The sequence below is a fragment of the Maylandia zebra genome, linkage group LG10 (assembly GCF_041146795.1).
Source record: "Maylandia zebra isolate NMK-2024a linkage group LG10, Mzebra_GT3a, whole genome shotgun sequence".
NCBI lineage: Eukaryota > Metazoa > Chordata > Actinopteri > Cichliformes > Cichlidae > Maylandia > Maylandia zebra.
Genome location: NC_135176.1, coordinates 1,405,317 through 1,428,950, shown reverse-complemented (window position 1 = coordinate 1,428,950; position 23,634 = coordinate 1,405,317). Strand labels below are relative to the sequence as shown.

General features: G+C 42.4%; 2 protein-coding genes across 3 annotated transcripts in view; one reads left to right on the top strand and one right to left on the bottom strand.

The window, feature by feature from the left end:
• The first annotated feature begins 394 nt into the window (after window positions 1-394).
• ptrh2 (peptidyl-tRNA hydrolase 2) lies at window positions 395-2,256 on the top strand. 2 transcript variants are annotated; one of them, XM_004561651.5, is made up of 2 exons: window positions 395-551; window positions 910-2,256. In XM_004561651.5, exon 2 carries the CDS (start codon window positions 919-921, stop codon window positions 1,426-1,428), a length of 510 nt encoding a protein of 169 aa, XP_004561708.1. In that variant the 5' UTR covers window positions 395-551; window positions 910-918; the 3' UTR covers window positions 1,429-2,256. The 2 variants fall into 2 exon arrangements, with proteins under 2 accessions (XP_004561708.1, XP_004561709.1); XM_004561652.4 differs by lacking the exon at window positions 395-551 and adding an exon at window positions 561-714.
• Window positions 2,257-3,376: 1,120 nt separating this feature from the next.
• cltca (clathrin, heavy chain a (Hc)) overlaps window positions 3,377-23,634 on the bottom strand; it is a 36,019-nt gene continuing 15,761 nt past the window's right edge. Inside the window, exons 3-30 of the mRNA XM_004561654.3 lie at window positions 21,603-21,871; window positions 21,287-21,448; window positions 21,092-21,205; window positions 20,422-20,595; window positions 18,396-18,593; window positions 18,099-18,299; window positions 17,312-17,464; window positions 17,036-17,158; window positions 13,106-13,243; window positions 12,850-13,014; window positions 12,552-12,732; window positions 11,922-12,085; window positions 10,691-10,816; window positions 10,462-10,604; window positions 9,891-10,125; window positions 9,659-9,781; window positions 9,431-9,576; window positions 9,170-9,353; window positions 8,887-9,079; window positions 8,510-8,667; window positions 8,144-8,416; window positions 7,676-7,993; window positions 7,285-7,416; window positions 7,075-7,185; window positions 6,820-6,990; window positions 6,510-6,731; window positions 4,909-4,984; window positions 3,377-4,631 (exon numbers count right to left, since the gene is read on the bottom strand). Coding sequence (XP_004561711.1) covers window positions 4,498-4,631; window positions 4,909-4,984; window positions 6,510-6,731; window positions 6,820-6,990; window positions 7,075-7,185; window positions 7,285-7,416; window positions 7,676-7,993; window positions 8,144-8,416; window positions 8,510-8,667; window positions 8,887-9,079; window positions 9,170-9,353; window positions 9,431-9,576; window positions 9,659-9,781; window positions 9,891-10,125; window positions 10,462-10,604; window positions 10,691-10,816; window positions 11,922-12,085; window positions 12,552-12,732; window positions 12,850-13,014; window positions 13,106-13,243; window positions 17,036-17,158; window positions 17,312-17,464; window positions 18,099-18,299; window positions 18,396-18,593; window positions 20,422-20,595; window positions 21,092-21,205; window positions 21,287-21,448; window positions 21,603-21,871 — 4,787 coding nt within the window. The 3' untranslated portion in view covers window positions 3,377-4,497. The remainder of the gene's footprint in view (window positions 4,632-4,908; window positions 4,985-6,509; window positions 6,732-6,819; window positions 6,991-7,074; window positions 7,186-7,284; window positions 7,417-7,675; window positions 7,994-8,143; window positions 8,417-8,509; window positions 8,668-8,886; window positions 9,080-9,169; window positions 9,354-9,430; window positions 9,577-9,658; window positions 9,782-9,890; window positions 10,126-10,461; window positions 10,605-10,690; window positions 10,817-11,921; window positions 12,086-12,551; window positions 12,733-12,849; window positions 13,015-13,105; window positions 13,244-17,035; window positions 17,159-17,311; window positions 17,465-18,098; window positions 18,300-18,395; window positions 18,594-20,421; window positions 20,596-21,091; window positions 21,206-21,286; window positions 21,449-21,602; window positions 21,872-23,634) is intronic.

Genomic DNA, 23,634 nt, shown 5'->3' with positions numbered 1-23,634 from the left:
TTAGATTGTATTTTTTTTCTATTATTCATAATTCCTCTAATTCTATATTTCTTGTACTTTTGTCATTTGTATTGTTATCACTGTCATCGTCTTTGAGCGTTTGTATTTTCAATTGCTCAATAAATTAAAAAAACAAAACAAACAAAAGCTGTGCAAACGAAACCGCTTCCTGTTGGCTTAACGACGTCAGCAGATGTGTTTCTGAAGAACATGCACGCAGTTTGGTTTTTGTTTAATTGGTTTTCGTAATTTTTTCGGTTATTGATTAAAGAAAAAGCACAAGTTTACTTCAGGCTAGATAAGAAATACCTGGGGAAATGTTTGGTTACGGTAGTTAAAATAATAATTTTAATAAAAATTAGTAATAAATGAAATATAACAAGGAGATTGAATAGGTACAGTGTATAGTTTAAAAGAGATTACGATGGATAAAGCTGGTACATTTCATGCAACTTCGGAGCATCGTTAACAAAGACGAAACAGCTGTTGTGTGACGTCATCACAGAGCGACGGGAAGTGAGGCAGAAGACGCTTCTTCTTGCCGAGCACAGGTATGAAATGTGACCGGTGTGGTCCTGCGGTTTCCTCCTTTCTTCTACCGTGTGCGTCTGTTCGTGTCATTCTGAAGTCCTGCTTTTCAAACGTGTTTGTAACCTGGAGGCTCAAAGTCAGCGAGTGTAGCACGTGAACAGCACGTGAACAGCACGTGAACCAGTGAGAAAAACCCGCCTTCGAACCTCTTTGAAGCAAAGTTCCCGAATTACAGCGCAAAATGGAAATTTGAATATGGACATTTTTTATGTTAAAATGGGAAGACTTATTTATTCAGAGACCTCCTCTGGAGCAGTTACAGTGTATTTCGTGTGTGTGTGTGTGTGTGTAGCCCTAACCTGTTTCTGATTTTTCCAGGTTTAAAGTATGGACTTGTCGTATGGCCCCTTGGTCTTGGGTGTAGCAGCTGGCCTTGGCTGTGGGCTCCTTCTTGGTTGGCGCCTTGGGGCCCGCTTTGGCGCAACATCCAAAAGTCTGTTGAAAGGGAATGGCTCTGGAGAAGCAAGCGTGATGGGAGAAGGAGGCGAGTTCAAAATGATTCTGGTGGTCAGGAATGACCTAAAGATGGGCAAAGGGAAAGTTGCTGCCCAGTGTGCCCATGCTGCTGTGTCGGCTTACAAGCAGGTCCAACGCAGGAACCCTGAGCTGCTCAGACAGTGGGAATACTGTGGCCAGCCCAAAGTGGTGGTGAAGGCGCCTGACGAGGACACCCTGATTGACCTGCTAGGCCGCGCCAAGGAAGTGGGACTTCCCGTTAGCTTGATCCAGGATGCAGGAAGGACACAGATCGCACCGGGCTCACGCACCGTGCTGGGCATCGGCCCGGGCCTGGCCGATCTGATCGACAGTGTCACTGGAGACTTGAAGCTCTACTAGAGATCCAGCTTTCAGCTGAGCTACCAGGAGTTTTATTGCAGGGCTTAGTTCAGTAATGACACATTTGTACTTTTACTGTGATAGCTCAGTGACACGGAGCAGTTCTTCACATCAACGGGACGCTCAGAAATATGATGATTTAATAACCTTTGTCCAAATTATGTACTGCTAATGAGAAGATTGATTTGTAGGAACTCATACTGTGATGTTGCACTGAAGCAGCAGAGCAGCTTAAATGAATGTAACATCACAATGGTGCTGAGACTCAATGGCATTTATTTTTTCCTATAAAATAATGTTTTGTTTTTTTTTTAATTTTTTTTTATTTGTAACTAGAAAACTAATTGATGGGGTGCTGCTGATGAAAGCCACAGTTACAAAGCAGAGGTGGAGGTTTTACAGAACAGCAGTTCAGAAAATCACCTTATTTTTAACATGTTTAAAATGAGAAGCTTTTGTCTACACGTCAGTCATGAGCTGGTCAAATTCTCTAGAAGGTAAAGAAAGATGCGCTGACTAGAAAGGAGATGTCACGCTATTAGTGTTCGTAACGCTGCTGTATTAAAATCTGCTTCGTATGAAGCCGTTTCAGTGTGAAACACTTGAAATGTGAGTTTAGAAAAGTGACAAAGACAATTGGATACATTCATGTAACTGAGTTTAAGGCTACAGATCAGAGCCATGTGTGTAAATACAACCAATGTTTCACTGTTGTGCTACGTATTTAAAAATTCCAGCCCTGATAACGTTTTGCGTCTGCCTGCCCACTTTTATGAAACACAGTAACATCTGCTGCCACATCATTAGGTAGTCTAACGTGAGTGCAGTCATGTTGTCTGAGCACCGCGATTCTTTGCTTGACCTCGTGTTTTCCGGGTCGGGAAAAGACGTTCACGTTTTAATCATAAGCAATGTTTCTACACTGTAAAAAACGAAGGTGACACTTTATCATCCCACTACATCAAGGTCAGTTAAATGCAGAGCTCCACAAAATCCCCTTCAGCAGCCTACTTGTGCATGTTTCTGACTGAACTGCTGGACACACACTCATTGCGTGACATCCCGACATAGCGTGGGATGACCTCACAGCCCGGTGCATCTGGCGTTCACCTGATAACAGGTCCTCCACTTTACAGATGACTGCAGGTTCACACTGAGCACCTGTAACAAAGGAGATCTCACGGTGAACGGTTACGCCAGCAGCAATAATATCCAACATGACCATTTGGCAGAAGGTCATTGATGGTCTGGAGAGGTTTATCCTTGGATGGCCAACAGACCAGACTTGCTGGCCAGCGGTACCCTGACTGCTGTTAGCTACAGGCATGTACCTCTGAGACTGCCTGCCAGACCTTTAGATGGTGCAGTGGGATCCTGCTGGTATGGATGAAGCTCGGCCTCGCGGCCAGCGCGTTCCTCTGACATGAATCCAATTAAAACCTATGGAACATCGGCTATTTGTGCATCTGATGACAGCATAGAATTTCAAATTGAATGTTATTAATCGGGAGCGGATTTGTAATTTAAGTGGTCCCTTAGTATTTAAGCAGTGCCGGTTTTAGTGTATAATAGCTGAAATGACTTGCATAGAGCTTTATTTTACTATAGCACCCCCTAGAGGCAAAACATGACAATATATTCGCAGCTGGGTGGCATATTGAACATTTATAGCAGTACAAACCGAGCACTTAGCCAGCCACAGAAAACGAAATGTCTCAAAACAAACAGAAGAACATTCAGGGTCGTCCAGTAACGTGCGCAACGTGTTCCTACACATTTCCTCTCTTCAACAAAGCTTTCGTACTGCACCTGCATCACGTTTGGGACTTCAGATTTAGCAATCACTGATCGTTACTGTTGTAGTAGAGACAAAAATATGTGTCACTCTGTTATCACCCCCATCAGAACTGTGAGAGTTTGTTACAGCACATGCAAGACACGGTCACACTTTTCTTGACAAACAAGAAGCCTTTATTTTATTTTTTAAGTGGAAAACAAAACCGCTGTTTCATTCATTATGATCCTGATTATGCACAATCAAGTATCTTAAGTGCACAATTTAAATCTAAGGTAATGAGATAAGAATATAAGTTCAAAGAGTTAATGATTGATTTCCTGTATACACACACACAAGCCTTAAGAAAAAAAACCTTCACAATCCCACAAGTGTTGTGATATTGTTTCTGATTTAGAGGAGTTCAACTTAACATTCAATCTAATCAAACAGGAGAACAAAGTTTGAAAAATGTCTCCTGCAGAAACAAACCACAGCATAGAGGGGGGGGGGTTGTTAGTCGAGCACAAACAGGTCTGCAGCCCCTCCTAAGGTGGAATCGTCCCACATTAAAGCCGTGTGTAAAGCACATAGACATGTCATCTGGAAGTAAATGTTTTTCTGCATAGGCTTTGCTGGAAAGAACCAAACTTTCCTGTAAATTGTACGTAAAATACTCTTCTGGGATTTTCTTCATCAAACCAGCCCTGAAGTTTGAGTTTGGGGCATTAATGGGACAGCGTAGTGTTTCAGGATTGTGGGGACGGAAGCAGCGGCCATGTGTCTGAATATACAATAATTAAATGCATTTTACAGTCTGAAAGAAGAAGCTGCTCACGCACATCAAAAGGAAGAGGCTCTACATTATTTCTTCTCACTACAGAGTGCAAACCAGATGCTTCACAACAGACCTTTGTGTGTTTGTGTGTTTTTTTTTTTCTTGTTTTGGAGAAGACCAGCTCTTCCCACAAACCAACCCTCCCATTGTACATAAACCATTTCCCATTCAAATAAAATAAACATAAGAAAAATTAATGTAGTCAATACGGAATGTGAGGAAATTAAATCTGTGATTCAAACCTTTCGTTTGACAACAGAACAAAAACTGAGTCCTTCATGGCAGTTTAAGGGGGGTAAAGAAAGGTTTAAAAACAAAAGAAAGATGAAGACGAGTTTGTTGCTGTTCTCCTCTCCCTGTTGAAGGCAGAGCGAGAGGGTAATGGTGTGGTGAAGGACTGTGGGGGATGGATGGATGGAAGCTCCACCCTGTAAGTGGAGATAAGGAGCTGGGGTCTTTACATGCCATAGCCGAAGCCTGGCTGAGCTGCTGGTTGACCGTATCCTGCGGGCGCCTGGTAGCCGTAGCCATACGCTTGCTGAGGGGCCACAGGGACGCTTGGGCCTGCTGTCAGCATCAGCTGGGGTGTTCCTGCGAGCCGACACACAGAGGAAACATGTCACACATGCACATTTGTTTTTGTTTCCTCGTTCAGATTTAAAAGCTTAGACTGGAAGCTGGTTTTATTTTTATGTCATCAGAAGTATAACAACAAGTTAAAGCCAGGTTTTCAGGACCTTTCATGACTTAAAGAATTCACAGTGATTAAACCGAGTGACTACAGAAGACCCTGGAACCACAAAGTGAAAGACGAGAAAGCAAAGCGTTCTCCTGGATACTGATCACGATAAGTGGATGTTGAGGTTACCGTAGACGATGGGTTGCGTCTCTGTTGCCTGCTCCTCCTCTTTCCTTACAGACTCTGAGGTTTCAAGTTTATCTACCTGCAAACAGAATACATGAATACATTTAGCAAAACGCTGAAACCCTTAAAAATGAAACTTACACGGTTCAAGGTCAGGAAAAAAAAAAGTAGGGGTCAACACACGATCTCTTAACAATAATGGACTCTTGCAGCAGATGGTGCGAGCCCTCAGAGCCCCGAGCTCAACGATACGTGTCAATGTGGGATCACATGAACCCACAGAGGCAACTGAGAACTTCCAACTGCAATAAAAACGTTAATAAAGTGCCATATTTTGCATGATTTTAAAAATACAACCATTTATGACATCCTCAGTTACGTTTAGTAGCAAAAGCAGTTGCCCTTTATTTCTTAATAGTCAACTAATGAAACGTGAATATCAGTAACGGCTTCTGCAGTCGAAAACAGCAGTCGTTGTTTTAACATCTTTTTTGGGCATAAATGCTGAGACTGGGGTTGCTATGATGGTCCAGTGTTTCCCTGCTTCTGCCTCACAGAGGCAGGAAATAAGTCAGTTCCTGTCAACCAGCAATATACATGAATACAAGTGAGAGCAGGAGGAACCTTTCTGAGCAGTGAGTCAGATAACTGCTAGCAGCAATATGCAGAATGGACTTCTACGGTCCAAAGGGGAAAGCAGCAGCAGCTGGATGCATGTTGTTTCTAAAACACAGCAATAAAGGCTTCCTCAGCAGTTTACTTCCACACCCCGTGTGCACATTCAGTTTGTCCATGCAGTGTAACAAACAGCAGCCCTTTAATTAAAAGCAGTGAGACAAAGCTGCTGAGTGTCTCATGCTGTATGTGTCACACTGCTGCAGCAGTAAGACTCAGCTTATTTAGAGGCGGAGCCAGGTTACTTCAGGTGCTTCCTATCGTTCAAAGCCTTGTGCATGAAGCTGGGCAAACCAACAGCCTGCAGGTTTGTATGAGCAAGACTTTTATTTGGTTAACACACATGCATCAAGTCCCAAGCATCAGAATGCAACACAAAAACCCAACAGTGTTACACAGCTGGAGGTAAATGCACTTTAGATATGCGGTATATCATTTTTTAGAATTGTTGACGCGCCCAACTTCACAGGAATGCTTCAAATCACTGCGTCGACGCCACTGAACAACATACTGAATAATAAGACTTACTTACATGCTACGGCTATACCAAGTTTTGTATTACAGCCTATATGGATAGTTGCCCAACAATTACAAAACCAGTTTGACCGACTGATCAGTTTTTGAGTGCGCAAAGAGCATTAGAGCTAAAACCATGCACACTCCAGGCTGCAATCTCCTAAACTGAATGCTGATCAAACACAGAGCTTTAAACTGTCACCTGTTCCTTAACTGCATCAACCTGAAAGAGAAGAGGAGCAGCACAGAAGATGAACATTTAAAAAAAACAAACTGGCAGAGGCGGCTGGAGATGCAAAGTAATCAGACAAAATTGTGCAAGTTTTATTTCACTGAGGATTCCTCGTGTGCCAACGTGTCCTCAGATCTTTTGAGTGACCATCTAACAGGAAACCCGAGAAGAGCCGACTCACCTTGCTGAGGTACTCCCTCATGACCTGAATGAAGTACGGCATAGAAAAGTCCATGATGTTGTGCCTCCAGGAGGTCTCCAGCACCACATCAGGTCGTAGCAGATCATAGCAAGTGAACAGGCAGGCGGCAAAACACTCCTTCTTGTTCTCCTGCAGGAACCAGGACAGCAGCTCCTCTGCCAGCTCTGTGTCTTTGGATTCTGAAGCATACTGCATGGCATCCTGCAGAGCGAGAGGCAGCACACACAGGGTCAGGAAGAGTGCAACACACCTGCTTACCTTAACCTGAGCACTCAAACGGAAGGGGCACCTTATAAAGCTTGTCCTTCTTGCAGAGCTCTACGCTCTGTTTCCAGCGGTTGTTGCCCTTAAACAGGTAGGCAGCGATTCTCCTGAACTCAATCAGCTCGTGCTTCTCCAAGCGCTGGGCCAGTGAGATGTTGTCAAAGTTATCGTAGGCATCTATTGATGTTCTCAGTGCCTAGCAGGAGTACGCAGAAAATGAAAGCGTGAGGTGGGTATTTTTGAAATAACAGAAGATTGAACTAAATCCACAGTTACTCACCTGATAGTCCTCCTCTGTGATGAAGAGGTTGTTAAGTGCTTCGTTGACCGATTTGTTGTTGTGGTTCTGTACTGACCGTAGGTACGGTTTGACCAGAGGCAGCTGTTTCACCTGTTAACACACAAGTGCGCTCAGTGCTCAGCCCAGTTTGAACCACAGAGGAAACCAGCCTGATGCATCTGAATCATTATGACATGGAACAACATGTACCTTGGTGAAGAAGTTGACGGCGCGTGAGTGGTCCAGTCTGGGGGAAAGCACTATAAGCAAATCGTTCAGTAACAATGGTTTGAACTCCAGATAGAACTGGATGGCTTTGTAATACAGCTCCACGTTGGCCACCTACAGCACACACAGAAGCAAAGAAATGATTTCATGCTTCTAAACAAATCTGTTTAATAAAAACAAAACACTGCATTAGGAGATAAATGTATTGGCTTCTGTTTTTTGCAGACTGCTGGAAAATTGTAATTAGCTTGACTCATACCAGACCAGCCAAGATTTTACTGCTACATTAATGTGACACAAACGGTCAACGTTGTGCATCCTTGTTGGGAAGAAAAAAAACAAGTCGTGATTGTGATATCCAATTAAACTGTACCTTGGTGATGATGTCTTTGAACTGGCCCTCCTTCCAGGCATCTGTCGGGTGGTTCATCATGGTGATGATGGCGTTGTCGTACTCCTCGTATTTGTCATACAGGAAGACAAGTTCGGCCCACAGGTGAGCCTGCTCTGCTGCTCTCAGGACCTTTGGGATGTTAACTCTTGACCAGAAGAGCTCCAGATGCTCCCTCATCTTCTGGGGCTTGAACTTGGAATAGAGAATGGCCAGCTCTGTGAACATCCCCATGTGAGCACGCTCCAGGCCCAGGGCGGCCTCCAGCATGGTAATCAACTCCTCAAAGTAACCACGGTCCTGAGAGAGAACAACAGCGATGGGAGGTCGTCAAATGTTTGCTCATTTTTGGGCTAAGCTACGAGAGCTGCACACCTCAAAATCATTATGCCAGATTTCAAACTTCTGAATTTATTTTAAGGACAATAATGCTTCTCATCGATCTCTTACTTGGTAGTAGTTAATCAGCTCCTCCAGCTCATCGGCGTGCACTACGATATGGAGACCACACATCTGCGCCAGTCTGAACTCCTGTCCATCCACACAGGCGAAGCACACCTCTTTCCAGGTGCGGGTGCTGTTGGCCTTACGGGCGCCGTCCACAGCAGCCTGGTACTCTCCGAGGTGCACCAGGGTTGAAGCCAGACGACCAAAGTTGGAAACGTTGTTGTACAACAGTTTAGCGGCCTCATACATTTTCTCATCATAGCAGCGGTCACCAACCTAAAGCAAATAAAAAGTACAATAAACATTATTTCATCGATGACCCGTCGGCTCGTCAGAGCGTGAGTGACTCTGCGTGAGAGTGAGCTCAACCTGTTGGATGTGAGCATTATTGGGCCCATTGATGAACTCCTCAAGTTCAGCAAGGCGGTTGGTTTTGGCCAAAGCAAAGATCAGCTCGGTCTCTACGTAGGATTCGCGGGCCTTCTTACGAGCCATCTGCAGGAATTTGACCAAGTCCTCCCAGTTACCTGCAACATATTTACAGTAATGAGGCTGTTGCTCTGTTTTCACAGTAATCCTTTCATATCTGCTGCACAAGCAAAGCTACTGCACAGGCTGCCATCTAAGACCCGATAACACAGTCGATGTAATTGATTGATTAATTGCTTTCAATTAAAGTGGCACGAGCACACAACTAACAGCCTTCACTAAAACCTGCTCTAATTTAGTGAGACCATTCTGCGTACCACTCGTATCAGCAGCCTGTACCACCTCCATGTATGCAGAGGGGTCGTCAGCCTTGATGTAGGAATCAATGGCTTCCTTAACAAGGCCCTTCTGCAGCTGAGCCTTGGCCAGCTGGCTCCACACAGCGGGCTCATTGCAGCGCTCTGCAAACTCATAGGCTCGGTCCAAGTTGCCAATATGCTCGATCAGCACCTGTGGGGCAGGAGGCAGACAGGAAGTATTATCAAACCTTCTTCAGGTAATACGATTATTTGTCCAAGTGTCGAGAAAATAAGAAGAGACCTGCACAGCAGAGGTGTTGACATCAAACTTTTTAAAGATGGCAAAGGCCTCCTCAAAGAGCTCATTACTGATGGCAATGTTTGCGATGTCAGGGGCATCATAGTTATCTAGCCTGCTGATATATTCCATCACTCGAGTACGGTCAGCCTTGATGGCCGTCAAGATCAACAGGTTCTGCAGATTTCTGTGGGAGAAAGAAAAAGATCAGGATTTCTGTGCAGTTTTAAAATAATCGGGATGAACAGTACAGCACTACAGCACCTGTGTTCACTGAAGACTGAGTTATCCAACACAATCTTCTCCAGCAGCTCAATGAGCTCGTTGGGCAAGTCAGCAGTCATGAAAGCCTTGACTGTGACCGAAACCTCCTCTGGGTCCTGGGTTTCTGACAGTGCTGTCTGCACCACCTGACAGCACAAAGTAAGTAAGTTTAGAGAAGCAGTGCTGGCGGGCAGGGAGATTAAAAACCCACAGAACTTGTGTGCGTACCTGATCAATAAGTGGTCGCCTGTAGGGATTGGTCTCCAGCAGTACGCTGGCCCACAGGTCAGGGTCTCTGCGTCGTACAAGGTAGCGAGACAAGCTTTTGAAGAGGGAGTTCTCATTGCAGACCTGATGGAAGAAAGAAAGAATTACAGTGCTTTGTGCTACAGTTAAGTTCACAACAACAGAACTGGATTGGCTGAAACTTGGACTGGTGGCATCAAATCATCTTGCTCACATTGATCAGCTCCTGGTCACACTGTCCTCTCTCATAAGCTACACATGCCAAATGGGGGTCTCTCTTCTCACAGTACTTTCCCACCACACGGCTGTCATAGTAAGGGTTTTCCCTCAGGAAGCGTTCAGGGTTGTTGTTGCTGTCAATGTAGATCTTGGCCAGAGCATTGTGGGTTGCTGGCTCTTCACAGCCTTCATGGATACGAGACTCGAGCCAGGGCAGGAGCAGCTTCAGCCTGCAAGGACAGTGGACGTCAGAACTATCCCTGGCTACGTATACAGCTTTGACGCTTGGGTCAAATCTAGTTTCAGTAAGCTGTAAACGATGAGTAATACAATTATACAAATATAAATCATATATATGTATATATAAATTTTTATTTCAAATGATTAAAAAATGTTATTTGACAAAAGCCAGCTCCAAAAGAAGCCGTAAACATCTGCATCACAGTTTCCCTCCTGATATTCACTCATTAACGTCCATACAGCTCCCTGAATTACACTGAAGAATAAGTGTCAGGTAAAAATTCATTATGTTTTAGAAAATAACATAAGTTGAATGTGTGCAGCACCTGTTCCTCTTTTCCACCTCAGCGACCAGTTCATCCGTGGAAAACTGTCCTCTGACAACCAGGATCAGACTCTTGATGACATCCTCAGAGCAGTCCACATCTAAGAGGCCACCAACCACCACAGGCAGACGGCTCGGATTTACCTAAGCAAAGATTTCACAATAAATCTCTCCTTGATCTGTGAATGAACCGTGCTCTGAAAACTAAATGTCTCTGTGTTGACTCTTACCTTCTGAACATAGATCTCAATGTATTTCTGCAGGTTGTTGCGGTACAGGTAGAGGACCAGGTCGTGGACAAAGTCGAAACGGTCACAGACGATGATGAGTGGGAGCTGGTCAGTTAGTTTGGCTTCCTGTGCATCACAGAGTAATGGGGAAGAGAGTGTAGTCAGTGAATCTGTACACAGTCGAATGTTTAGATTGGTTTGGTTTCTGCCCTCTATAATTATAATCACCAAAAAAATGTCTGTTATTTAAAAGTATCAGGACTTAATCAGTTAAAAAACCACATAGAAACAAAATCAAGCGTCTTGGCTTTGTTAGCTAGGGAGGCTAAAGGGATGGTCAAACTATTGAAAACAACGTGTGTGTTTCGCACTAAAGAACAATAAACTTCCTTCATACTAATAAGCAGAGATGCCAGTTCTCACTAAGCAGTACTGAAACACTGCTGCCATCCACAGGATTTAAAAAAACAAAACTGGGATTGTGCATCTTGACACGACTATCCAACAACATGCTGCACTAGAAAAAAAGCTCCTTACAAGATTACACACAACACAAACCGACACTTTCTGTGTTTAAATGTGAAGTAAAGGAGCCTAACACGGTCACCGTTACCTGCACACGCAAGAGCCAATGAATGACTACGACTACGTAAAGTTAATAGATCAGTGGCTACACATAGATACACCCCAGCAGGTGTATGGACTGTGGTGTATAAACATATACGCCTCCATACAAATCCCAGTTTCAATCATGTGTCTGAAAATAATGGGAAAGGGGTGAAAGAAAAGCAGGGAATGAATCCTGCACTGTGGGGAGGAATAGATTTACCTGATACATGTCCTGCCATTCCAAAGACAAAAGAGGAAAAGGACAAAAGATAATTGACTGCCATCAGCACTGCTGGTTGAACAATTTGCAACAAATACAGGTAAACTGTCAATGTGTGCAGCTTGGCTTTTCTATAAAATATAAAGACAGACTATGCACTGTAAGCAACGTCTGATTATAAAATAGAGATTTCAGGAGAGTTTAAACTTTTGATCAACCCAACATTAAATTCATAAAACTACTGATAAAGTTCTGACTGCGTTACAGGTTACAAACAAGCACCAGTAGGAACCAACTGAGAAATAACGGGCGAGGGTAAAAGAATAACAAAAATTAAAAGAGTCAAAGTCATAAAAGCTGCTTGTGTCAGTGTTTGATCGCTCCAGTCATCCCTGTCACTACCTTGAGGAAGTTCTTGACACGCTCAGGATCGTAGCAGTTGCTCTCTCTGCAGATCCTTTCCACCTCTTTGATCTGGCCCGTCTTGCAGGCAGCTTGGATGTATTTGAAGTGAACTTCAGGATCCTGACTGAAGTTTACAATAGAGCCCAGGAAATAGAACAAACCTGAGGGGAACACACAGTTAAAATTAAGCTTCAAATGGGATCCATGTGGATAGGGACATTGCTGACATTAAAATATTGTTCTTCCCCAATTAGTTTACCTATTAGTACCTACTCAGATCGTCTCGTTTTCCCTGATAATCGAGTACCATCTAAAATGCTTGTCCCTTATTACTGGGTTTCAAAAAGGGCAATTTTGATGTTGGTGAAGGAGATGCTTTCATGACTCATTGTGTAATGCCACTGACTAGCCAAGCAGTGGCATGTAGTCTGCTGACGTCACACATTCAGATTGCTTGGAACCCCGGTCAAGTAGGTATTAAAGAAGTACCTGGTAGCAGGTACTACCATCTAATGGAAAACCCTAAAAACCATGTTGAGCAGTAGGTACAAGTGAGCTATTTGTATTGGCTGGATTATGGATTACTGATATAATAAAGAATGTTAAGAATGAATTTTTATGTCTCACCTTCAAAGCTCTTGAAGGACTCAAAGAGTTCAGTGAGAGCCTGTGTGGTGAGCTGTTCATGGTACTTGGACGCCACCTGGACGCAGATCTGCAGGTTCTGGCGGATGTTAGCTGAGAGCATGGCCCTGAGGCACTCCAGAGAATCTTCCACTGACAATGAGCCAAAGTAGTTCACCAACCACTGGAGGTTGTGTGGGGGGGAAAAAAAGTTAATTCAGAGGCTGTACAATCTACAGCAAGCAATGACACATTTGCCAGATGGGAAAACACTTTGACTGTGTAGGTAAGTGAAGCCTACCTCTGGGTTGAGCAGGTGTGTGTGCACCACAGCACGCTTGATGTCATACAGGTCAGTGTAGTGCTCGAGTGCTCTTTGCAGGAGTCCAGCTTTCTCACACAGCTGGGCAATGTGGGCACGATCATAGTTGGTGAACATCTGGTTGCCCAGGATTGCATCAGCAACCTACACCATGAGACGAATCATTAGAAAACAGTGATTCATGCTTAACAAATGGATTCATTTCATTCTTTCAAGTGTGTGCATATTGGTCTACCTGTGGTGCATGCATGAGGTTCATCTCCAGCAGGCGAGTCTGGAGAGGTCCTTCTGAGGGTCTGTTGTTTTTCAGGGCATCCAGAAGGAATGATGTGCACTGCTGAATCAGGTTGTACTCCATAAACACATCCACAATCTGGACAAAAACAGAACCACAGGTAAGAAATAAACCAAAAATTAGACTACACTTGTACAGCTGAGAAGTATTAAAAAAACAACAAAAAAGGCCTGTTTGTATCAAATATGGTAGCACTTATTTACTGCAGCTTTCACCTTTGATATAAACCCAACATTCTTGTCAGCAGTCTAATGTTCGGCACCACTTAAAGGATTAAATGTGAGGAATGCAGCCCACACAGTTCTCTAAAGCTTTTAGACAAGTTGCAATGACAAGTGAAAGTTGTCTGAATACAGTAACTGTTTAAAAAAAAAAAAAAAAAAGCCTGCCTGTGATGCAATGATTTGTGTTCCTATCAGCTGCTCTGTTGCACTTTAGGAACACGAGCTGTGTCAGCGGTTGACATTTGCAGCACGGAGGTTATGCACAGGCAGGAAGTAAAGGAAGAGGTGAATTTCCTTTATACCATGTGAAAGGCAAGATTTAGAAACATAAACGTGTGCTCAAACTTGTTCAGTGTTTTCCACCATTATAAACTAGTATATTATATACTTATTAGGGATGGACCGATCGATATTACGTATCGCTCCGATACTGACCTAATTTACTGGATCGGATATCGGAGAGAAATAAAAAAAAAATGTAGCCCGATCCATTAAATATCAAAAAAAGCACCTCACAAAACTTGCGACACGGCGTAACTCAGCTCATAACCGTAGCACGTCGGACCAGTACACGTCATGTGATAGAGCGGCTGTGGCGTGCGAGACCTGTCGGCGGTCTGGTTGAGCATAGGGCTGGGCAATATGACCCAAAATTCATATCTCGATATTTTTTACCTGGACGGCGATATAAGATATATATCTCGATTTTTTTTTTTTAAAAGCCATAAAGTAAGAACAAAAAGAGAGTTCTTAGTCAAAGCTGTGTCCCAGATGTCACACAGGCACTTTTATTAACATAGAGCAGATGTACATAAAATTTACTCAAAAATAAATTATGAGCATTTATTAAATAATAATGCTCCATAAATAAAAGAAAACAATGTTGTTTTTGTGCATAACAAAAAGCTCACAATTGTGCAGTCAAAATGTAAACTAAAAGACGCTGAGCATAGTAACAAAGACAGATTTCACAGCTGCTCTGTTCCCAACTTCTACTCTGTGACTGACAGCATTGAGTTTGAAATCCTCTTCGTAACCACGTCTCTGAACAGGTGCCATTTATGGTCCTTATACACAGTAGGGTAATATTACGTTGAAGCACAGTACGTATCACTCCGCGAAGGCTCCTCGGTAGCCGTAATGCTCTGACAATCCATCAAGCGGTGCAGCACCGTAGCTTACCAAAGTCGTAATAAAACATTTTTGACAGATTGCTGAGCGCCGTGTTCCACATAAAATCGGTTCACGGCCATCAAGCACAACCAGAATTCATACATAAGGCGCGCTGTCAATTTTTGAGAAAATGCAAGGATTTTAGGCCGCGCAGCGCCTCTGGGCTGCATGGCGTTAGCGTGGTTAGCTCGTTAGCGTGGTTAGCTAGCTAACACGTTGACGGCGCCCAGCCCCACGCACGGGGCGATGCGCAGTAACTCGTTAACGGATTTGCCGTGTCCATCTTGTCGCTTCCTGCAGGTGAAGCGATGGGGGAGGAGGGGGAGTTGTGTTCAGTGAAGGAGAGGCGAGGCGGAGTAAAGTTGCGTAAAGACAAAAGTGGACGAAAGAGAGGCAAACTTGCGGCTCCACAAGTATAATTATAACGTAACATAGACTATATCGATATAAAGGATATTGTCAGATCTTATATCTCGTATAAAAATATATCGATATTTTTTAAAAACTCGATATATCGCCCAGCTCTAGTTGAGCATTTAGAGCCTTGCTACCAAACCAGCATTTCATCTCGGAGGAAGGTATCCCAGAGAGAAGAAAGCAAGTGTGTAAGTTCATCTCTGAATGTTTGTAAAGCATTCCCGATATATGGAGCGACTGCCTCTCCTGCTGCTACTTCAATCATGAAACTGATCAATGATCAGCTGATTGGCTTTTCTGTCGCGAGGCCGTCTCTCGTTTGTTTTTGGCCCACTTTGCACCAGAAAGAGGAAACCAGCAGATAAACAGCAGCAGCACATTGAAGCTTGATAAGCTGTTGTTAGACTGTATTTAATATTACTTTCTACACCAGGATCTTTTTCTACAGCTGACCTAACTGTGCAGGGGCGGATCTAGCAAAGTTTAGCCAGGGGGGCCAGCAGGGCATGAACAGGGAAAAGGGGGCACAAAGACATACTTTTCTTTCTTATTCTCATTTAAAATGTCGAGCTTTTAATAAATAATTATCTGAATCTTACACCCAAAGTTTTAATCTGGTGTAAAATGTATAGAAGTCCATTACTGTATATAGTAACTGTTAAGTCTAATATACCCTAGTAAGCTATAGTACTTTGTCCTTTGGGAACCATCTGTGCAGTCTGCAGCTCTGTAGAAGAAAGATGTTGAATCCATTTAATTATTGTAGAAAAATAATTGATTTCTATGCTTTTTATTTTTAAACACGTGCATTAAATTATGGTTGATTACGTCGATTAAGTATCACGAGGCGGAGGGTGGGGGGTGGTTTCCTATTATTTTTGCTGGGAGTTTGTAACCCTATTAGTTTGGTTGCTTAATATTTCTGCTAAATACTCTTTAAAATACCAGAATAGGGAGGATGGAGCAGGTTTAAGTTTATTTGCTCATTATTGCTGAACTATGAAATATTTTGGGTGCAGTGTATTTTTTGCATACAGGTATAACAGAATAGCTTTAGTGGGTTTTTTTAAACTTGAGTATGAACAAAATATTTAAAAAAAAAAAACAACAGTTTTATTGATTAAAAAATACAATATATCAGAGTCATATCGGTATCGGCAGATATCCAAATTTATGATATCGGTATTGGACATAAAAAAGTGGTGTCGTGCCATCTCTAATACTTATGCTCAATAAACTTATTCAGTGTTTTCCACACTGAAGTAGGCAGGCATAAGTATATGACACAATAATAAACACCAAATAGTATTTTTTTTTTTAAGTTGTCATTTCTGCCTAACAGAATGATGACATCCTTTTCAATTTACTACTGAAACACCCGTGCCTTTATTTTGAAAGTTCAGCTAATGCTACCCAGCTACCCTTCTTGTCCTGCACTCCTTGCTGTGTGGCCGGGTTGTTGTTGTAGTGGTCCTCAATGTCTTTCTCAGGCCATCCCAGAGAGGCTCTGGTTCTGTGGCCAAATACAGCTAACTCCACCTTCTTGAACTGCAGCTGGTGACAGCAGTCCTTGTTGCTCTGAGGCTAGCTAGAGAAACACTGACCAGAACCTGCGGCAGCCAGAGAACCGCTTAATGTGCCCCTAACACTGAGATCACGGAGGCTCCAGAGCACAACAACGACTATTGTCTTTTGTATTGGTCAGTTGTTTATTTGTTACCAAGTACTTGACAAATAAACATGAAAACAACATTAAGCGTGTTTTATTCATTCACTCACTTAAGAAAGCACATGCTTCTCTAACTTCACACATATACGGTTTGCAGCCATGCCTACTGCAAATAAAGTCTGCATTGTAGCTGTAAACTCATTCTGCACTTAAAAATTCTATTTGTTTACATTCTGGGACAATTTCAGGCTGACTTGTTAATCACAGAGAAAGTGATAATTAAGTGACCTCAAGGTCACATAACACAATTTCAAAATAAAATAACTGTTGGACTACTGTATCAAAAATAAAAACATACTGCATCACTACATATCCTTCATATCCTACCTGTGTAATGTCAGCCAGTGGCTCTTCATCTTGGACTAGCATCTGTGCGAACTGCAGGCCCTGTTCTGGATTGATCCGCATCACATTCCTGAGCAGAAAGATCCAGTCTGGTGTGTAGCCGACCTGGAACAAAGAAAGAAAATGCTACAATAACCAACAAGCTCTCTCCACTCCACTTAATGGTCAGAACCAATTTCATTAAACTAGATTAAAAAATAAATAAAATCCAGAGTACAGATAATTAAAAGTAATGGCCAAATGCAATCTTAGACATACCTTTTTGGCGTACAGGACAATCTTAGGAAACTGACCAGTCTCTGCAAAGCACTGAATGACCTTGTTGGGAACGTTGGCCCTCAGGTACACACTGAGAGCCAAGGTAGGATCCACCGCCTTCACCAAGTCACCCAGTTCTTCAGAACACTCCAACTGGAATACACAAGAAGCATCAGACGTTTAAGAGAGACAATTATGAAAAACAACAACAACCAAAAAAAAACATTGTTTAAATGCAAATAATAAATGTATGACAATAAAAAAAATCTTAACACTGTTTCAGTAAAAGGACTAGATGTTACAATCCCTGACAATGCACTGCTTCAAATAAAGTCTTGAGGGATGGCTGAGGAAAGGCAGAAACTTTACCAGCGGGACACATTGTTGTGTGCCTTCACGGGCTGTTTCGGTCTTTTATCACAAGCTGTTCTGCCGGATTTTAGTTTCTTTTTACCTTCCTTGGTTAGGTTTAGGGATTAGAGATCTGATCTAGATTATAGTATTAACACTTTGATGGACTTCTCTAAAACTGTTGGGATTGGTTCTCCACTGATATAGAAAATATAGCAAATATTAAGTGAATGAAAATCAACTCAAATGCATAATTCACTTTTTTCTTAACCATGGAGAATTTGTAGATTCAAAGTTTCTGAAGGGGACTTCCTAAATTCCTTGCATATCACGTGATCCTGCTTGATCCAAGATAACAGGCAAGTTGTGTAAACATAACAGGCAGCTCAGGAAGAGCGACTTCCTGCGAGCTGGCGCTTAGATGGATGTACAGTACCTTGTCTTCCTTCAACCACTTTTCCAAAAGCTGCTTTCGCCCCTGCTGGAGGACAGGCCTGCAAAGCTCCAGGGACTCAAACTTATTGAGCTGACCCTGGTCTAACAGGATACCAAAGTACTGCAGCAAGGGGGAGGTTTGGCCAGGCTGAGTGGGAACACTCTGGAAACGACGGATGGTATCTGGAGTGCGCAGGATGCCCTGAGTGAAGAAATGTCAGCAGAATATGAGAAAAGCCATAAAGCAATGATAAAAGACAAAACGGGCAGTAAAAGACCATGGAAGTCACTAATGTACCTTTGGTGCATTAGCAGCAACCTTGGCGGCCTCGGAGTAGTTGCCAGCAGCAAACAGGTTGTTGAACTTGCGTGCAAACAGCTCTTCGGCTCCCGTGAGGTTGTTGCGGACAGCTAAGCGGAGAGCCAGATCTGGATTCTGCAGCACGTTGGTGATGTAGGGAATGATGTTTTCCTCTTCCACACAGACAGACAGAACCTGTGCCACAGGAAAAGACATTTTTAAAGTCAAAGTCAATCTGTGAAGTTTATGTCAGGCATGTGGAACAGATTCACAGATTTGGTCAAATACACAATGAAACGTTGATTGGAAAAACAGTCTTTTGTACTTTAACTCATCTTAGATACATTATGACCACAGAGGCATGATTCAATACACTTTTGTCAGGTAACCAAAAATAAATAAATCAGTAGTCAAGATGTTAAATTTAAGTATGTGCAATGAAATTAAACTCCGTCTAGCACTGGGATATGGGTGCTGAATGCAAATGTTATTTTAGTGGCTCAGTGTAACACAGGGCTTGTGTGTGAAGTCTGGCAACTACTCAAGCAGGATCACTTACTATAATGTTACTGGACTAAATGGAAGTAATGTGGAAATGTAAATACATGAAAATAAACAAAAAAGAAGGAAAAGGAGTTTAACAAAAGGTTTCCTAGTGTTCATCCTGTGTTCTGCTCAGTGCGCACTACATGTGTCCAGAGGAGAGTACGCTTGTAGAGGCTGATATTAAAGTCCGATAATTACTATCATGAGGGAGACCAGCCTGCACACTAAGCCCAGGGTGGCCTAACATTTTGTTCCTAAATGCTAGGAAAAAAATATCAAGTATCAAGTGATAAACCTAGTTGAGACAGATCCACCAAGAACAAATAGCAAAGCTCATTTCAGGCAGACACTACCGAGAGGATCTACACTGACAGAGAGCACCAGGATGTGCTTCCCACTCTGCATCACACGCTGATGGGACATGGGCCTTTTTCCACCCGTACTCTGTCATTTAAATTCTCCATGTTACCTCCTCCACCCCTGTCGGGTTTCTGTGCAGCAGTTCAGTGCTACACCTATAATCAATGCATGTCACTGACAGGCCAGGATACTCTCCTCATGCACTCACTGATTTTACATTCATGAGCTCAATATCTTAGCACTGTATGATAATGTAATGTTTTCCCACCTGAAATGTTTACGAGGTAATAATGATGTTTTTCTACTCCCCGACATTTCCATAAAAATATGGTTATGTTGATTTAACCGCCCCCGGTGAACATTATGCTGCTAGTCTAGTTGAGACCAATTTTCCTTTCACCTGGCTACTTGATGGAAGTATATAGCACTGGAGTAATTTATTACTCAGTATCCAATTACTAATTTTGCTGGTAACCAACCCAGTTAACCAGAATCAGTAAGTGGCGCAGACAGCGGCCTATTCTCTCTCAGATCACTGTCTCTGTGTGCTTGTGACACACACACACACAAGCACACTCACGCACACACACACACACACACTCTGCTCTGGCAGACTGTGAGATCTGTCACAGTCTGAGATCAGCTTTCCTCTCTGCGCTCAATTATTCATGTGGTGTGTGGCCTGGCTGGATCATTATTCATCAGCTAGCTGTATCCAGTTCTCTTCTCTGGTTCTGCTTCAGAAAAGCAGTAAGACGCAACAGTCGCTGCTTTCTGTTTGTGAAACACTACACCTTGGATTATTTATAATGACTCCTGGCAAAGTGAACCTGCCTGATGACAACAGACAAACAAAGAGATGCTGCTGTCAGCTGATGTTTGTTGTTGCCCAGCGTCATATTTGCTGGATATTACTAGGACTAGAGATGAAACAAGATTTAAATAGTAAAATTGAACTATAAATTAAGATGTTATGATATATTATATACAGATTTTTAGGAAACTGAGTGGAAAATATACGGTTGCACGTTCCGTTTCGACATGAACAAGACAGCAACTCCAGGCATCACTTTAATTTCCATGAGCAGTTAGAATTAGCACATCGTGACATTCTTACCTGCCCCTTCCTGTTGACCCCAATGATGCCTGAGGTGGCCTCATGTGGAGCGGTGACAAAGATGGTCTCTCCACTGATGCGGTTCATGTAGATGCAGGTGCCAGTCTCCAAGTCATAGAGATGGATGTAGCCATATTTGGTAATCAGGAAAACCACATTGTGCTTTGAGCTTATCTGTCAAAAACCAATTTAGTGATGTTACATAAAGCTGTGCATTGCTATCTGAAACATCACCAAAACAGTACCTACTCAAAGTGTATTTCTGAGTTCAGTGAGAGGTCAGGGACGTCTACAGAAATCAGAGACTTGCTTTTGAAAGTGTGGGTTTCATGTGTGTAAGATACACGGATGACCAGCCATGATGAAAAATATGGGCCTACCAGCAAATAAGATGACATTTAGCAACCATAGTGGCTGATGTTTGTTGTACATCACTATTTGGTGGACAAGTGGTCTGGTGGTTAAGCACCTGGAGACAACTGTTATTGTGATTTGGCGCTCTATAAAGTTATTCTAACAGAGATTTCCTTGTCAGTAAAAGAAATTATGAACAATTAAAAAACAAAAACATCACCACACATCAGCCAAACTGGTCTTTTAAAACACTGATAAACTGCAGTTTTGCCAACCTAGTACTACCTTTCATGCTACTGATGTCACACAAACATACCTGCATGGCTACAGGGAAGTCATTCTGGGCTTCTGGAGGGAAGAAGACATCCACTGCTTTCTTAGGAAATGGCTGGTTACCAGTTGGTGGGGTTCCCACTTCAATGATGTGCAACTATGAGGACGACAAAACATTTGTAACAAAACCATACGAGAGAAATCACTTTTCACAATTATGTTTGTAAAAACCAGTCACCTTCCCTCCAGCCTGGCCTCTGACAGCAAAGCAGAACAGAGTTGACTCTTCTGCATTCCCTTCTATCTTAAACTGGGCGAAGCTGGCAGCATGGCCTTCAATGGGCTGAGAAACTTTTCTCTCAACAGAGTACAGCTGCATGGCTCCCACCACTCGATTTTGCTGAAAGAAAAAACAAACCCCCCCAGAATGAAAGATATAAACATGCATAAGGTAATTATGACCGCATATTCCTTGTGACTGACATGCTTCGACCATAGATTACGAACCTTGGCTTTGTTTTTTGTTAAACCAGAACACATGCAGAACAAACTACCTGAGCTGAGATGCCGATGAGCAGGAGCCACTTCTGCTTGGCATCAGTGCGGTAGTTGATGATCTGGCAGCCTGCCAGGCTAGAGTGCCGGTCAAAGACTTTCACGGGCTGTGAGTCACCCTCCATGCTCCAATGGTAGACGGCATTGTCAGTCACAAGTGCAACTGTGTTAAGAGAGATCCACTTCCAAAAGGTAACATCGTCGGTCATGGTGTGCGCCTTCATCTTGCTCTTCATCTCAATGTTAAAGATCTGAAGAGTTTTGGCAGCTACAAGGGGGAGAAACAGGGCAGGAACCAGGCCACAGGAGAATGTTATAGCTCACGATAAGAGCGAGTCCGTGCACACAGAGAGACGCACACAAAAACCTCCCATAGGAAAAGAAGCACACCATTTCTTTTTTAAAGAGACAAGAAATTTGAAATGTTGTTTTGATGGCACAGAGGTCATCAAGCAACAATGCCACAACTGATAAGATGAAAAACATCGAACAAGCTGCATTTTGCAATTTTTGTCATATGAAGTGTAGTGAGAGAGAAAAAAAAAAAAAAGGAGAATGTGAATTAGGGCTGCTCGATTATGGCAAAAATGATAATCACGATTATTTTCACTGAAATTGAGATCACGATTATTTGACGATATTTATTTAACCCTTTAAGACCTACTATAGAACCAAGTCCACCAGAGCTTATATTATTTTTTTACATACTGTAGTGCCATTTGTGGGAGCATTTCAAGTTGCTATACATCAATACAACTGTTATAGCCCATATTTTAATAATATGTATGCATTAAGTCCATAGTAATTACATAAATTGCAAAAAAGTGCAATAAACTACAAAAAAAATTGAAAATCGCTTTTGTTTTGTTTACATATATTTCTACTTGGAGAAATTTAAGAGGCTTATCCCTCAAAACTTTAAATACAATAAAGTTGCAAAAAATAGTTTACAACAACAGGAAATTTATTTTGAGTGTCTTCATAGTTTTATTTTGGAGATACAGCAATTTTTATATACTGCAGGAAAAACAAAAAACAATCCTATGATGCAAATTTGCAAAGAAAACAGCAGGTGCATCATTTCACTGTGGGAAGTGTTACGAACAGCTGATAGGAACGGCAAAGCGTGTTTCTGGAATATTATGTTTTTGTTCCTGCAAGCGCTTTTTATGCAATTTTTTCAAAGCTATATGTGGAACGAAACCGTGACCGAGGACAAGCTGATGGCATCAGATGTAAGTACAACTCCTCCGGTTTCATATGCAAAACAAATTATTGCGCTAGCTTACACGGTTCAGGTTCTACAGGGATTTAACAGTAGTTACGCAAAACGGAGCGTGCTGCTCTGACGGCTTTAAAGGGTTAACAATGACTTTAAAAAAATAATATAAAATAGTGTGCAACACCACTGAAATTTTTTTTTTTAAACTCTCTTTTCAACCAACGGCAGTCACTCTCCAAATAACTTCTGCTTAGCTTTCCGAGCTTCCCTCGGGTCCTCTTAATCAGCGGTCTCCAACCTTTTTTGCGCCACGGACGGTTTATGCCCGACAATATTTTCACGGACCGGCCTTTAAGGTGTCGCGGATAAATGAGGGAGGGGCTAATAATCGGCTCAGTCATTTTTAATGATCGTTGAAAGCCCAGATCGTAATCGTGATTAAAATTCGATTAATTGAGCAGCCCTAATGTGAATTTATTTCCAGAATACAAAAGGTGCGATAGGCTCGACGTGAACTTAAGTGCATACAAATTCATAATTTAAACCAAATGGTGCATCAATGTAGGAAGCCAATAAAAACACTTCTGCTTACTGCCACTGACTGCATGAAAAATTATCAACATGAATACAATTATTGAGAAAGGTCATTTTCCACGTGTGACAAAATTAATGAAGGATTAGAGGTGCCGACTGTCACCGAATGGTTCGATACATGCCTACCTCTTTCTTAGTACAAGTCATTCTAGATTAGAGGACACAGACTAGTGAGTACGGTGTTGTGAATATTAAATAGTGTGCTAAAAATAATA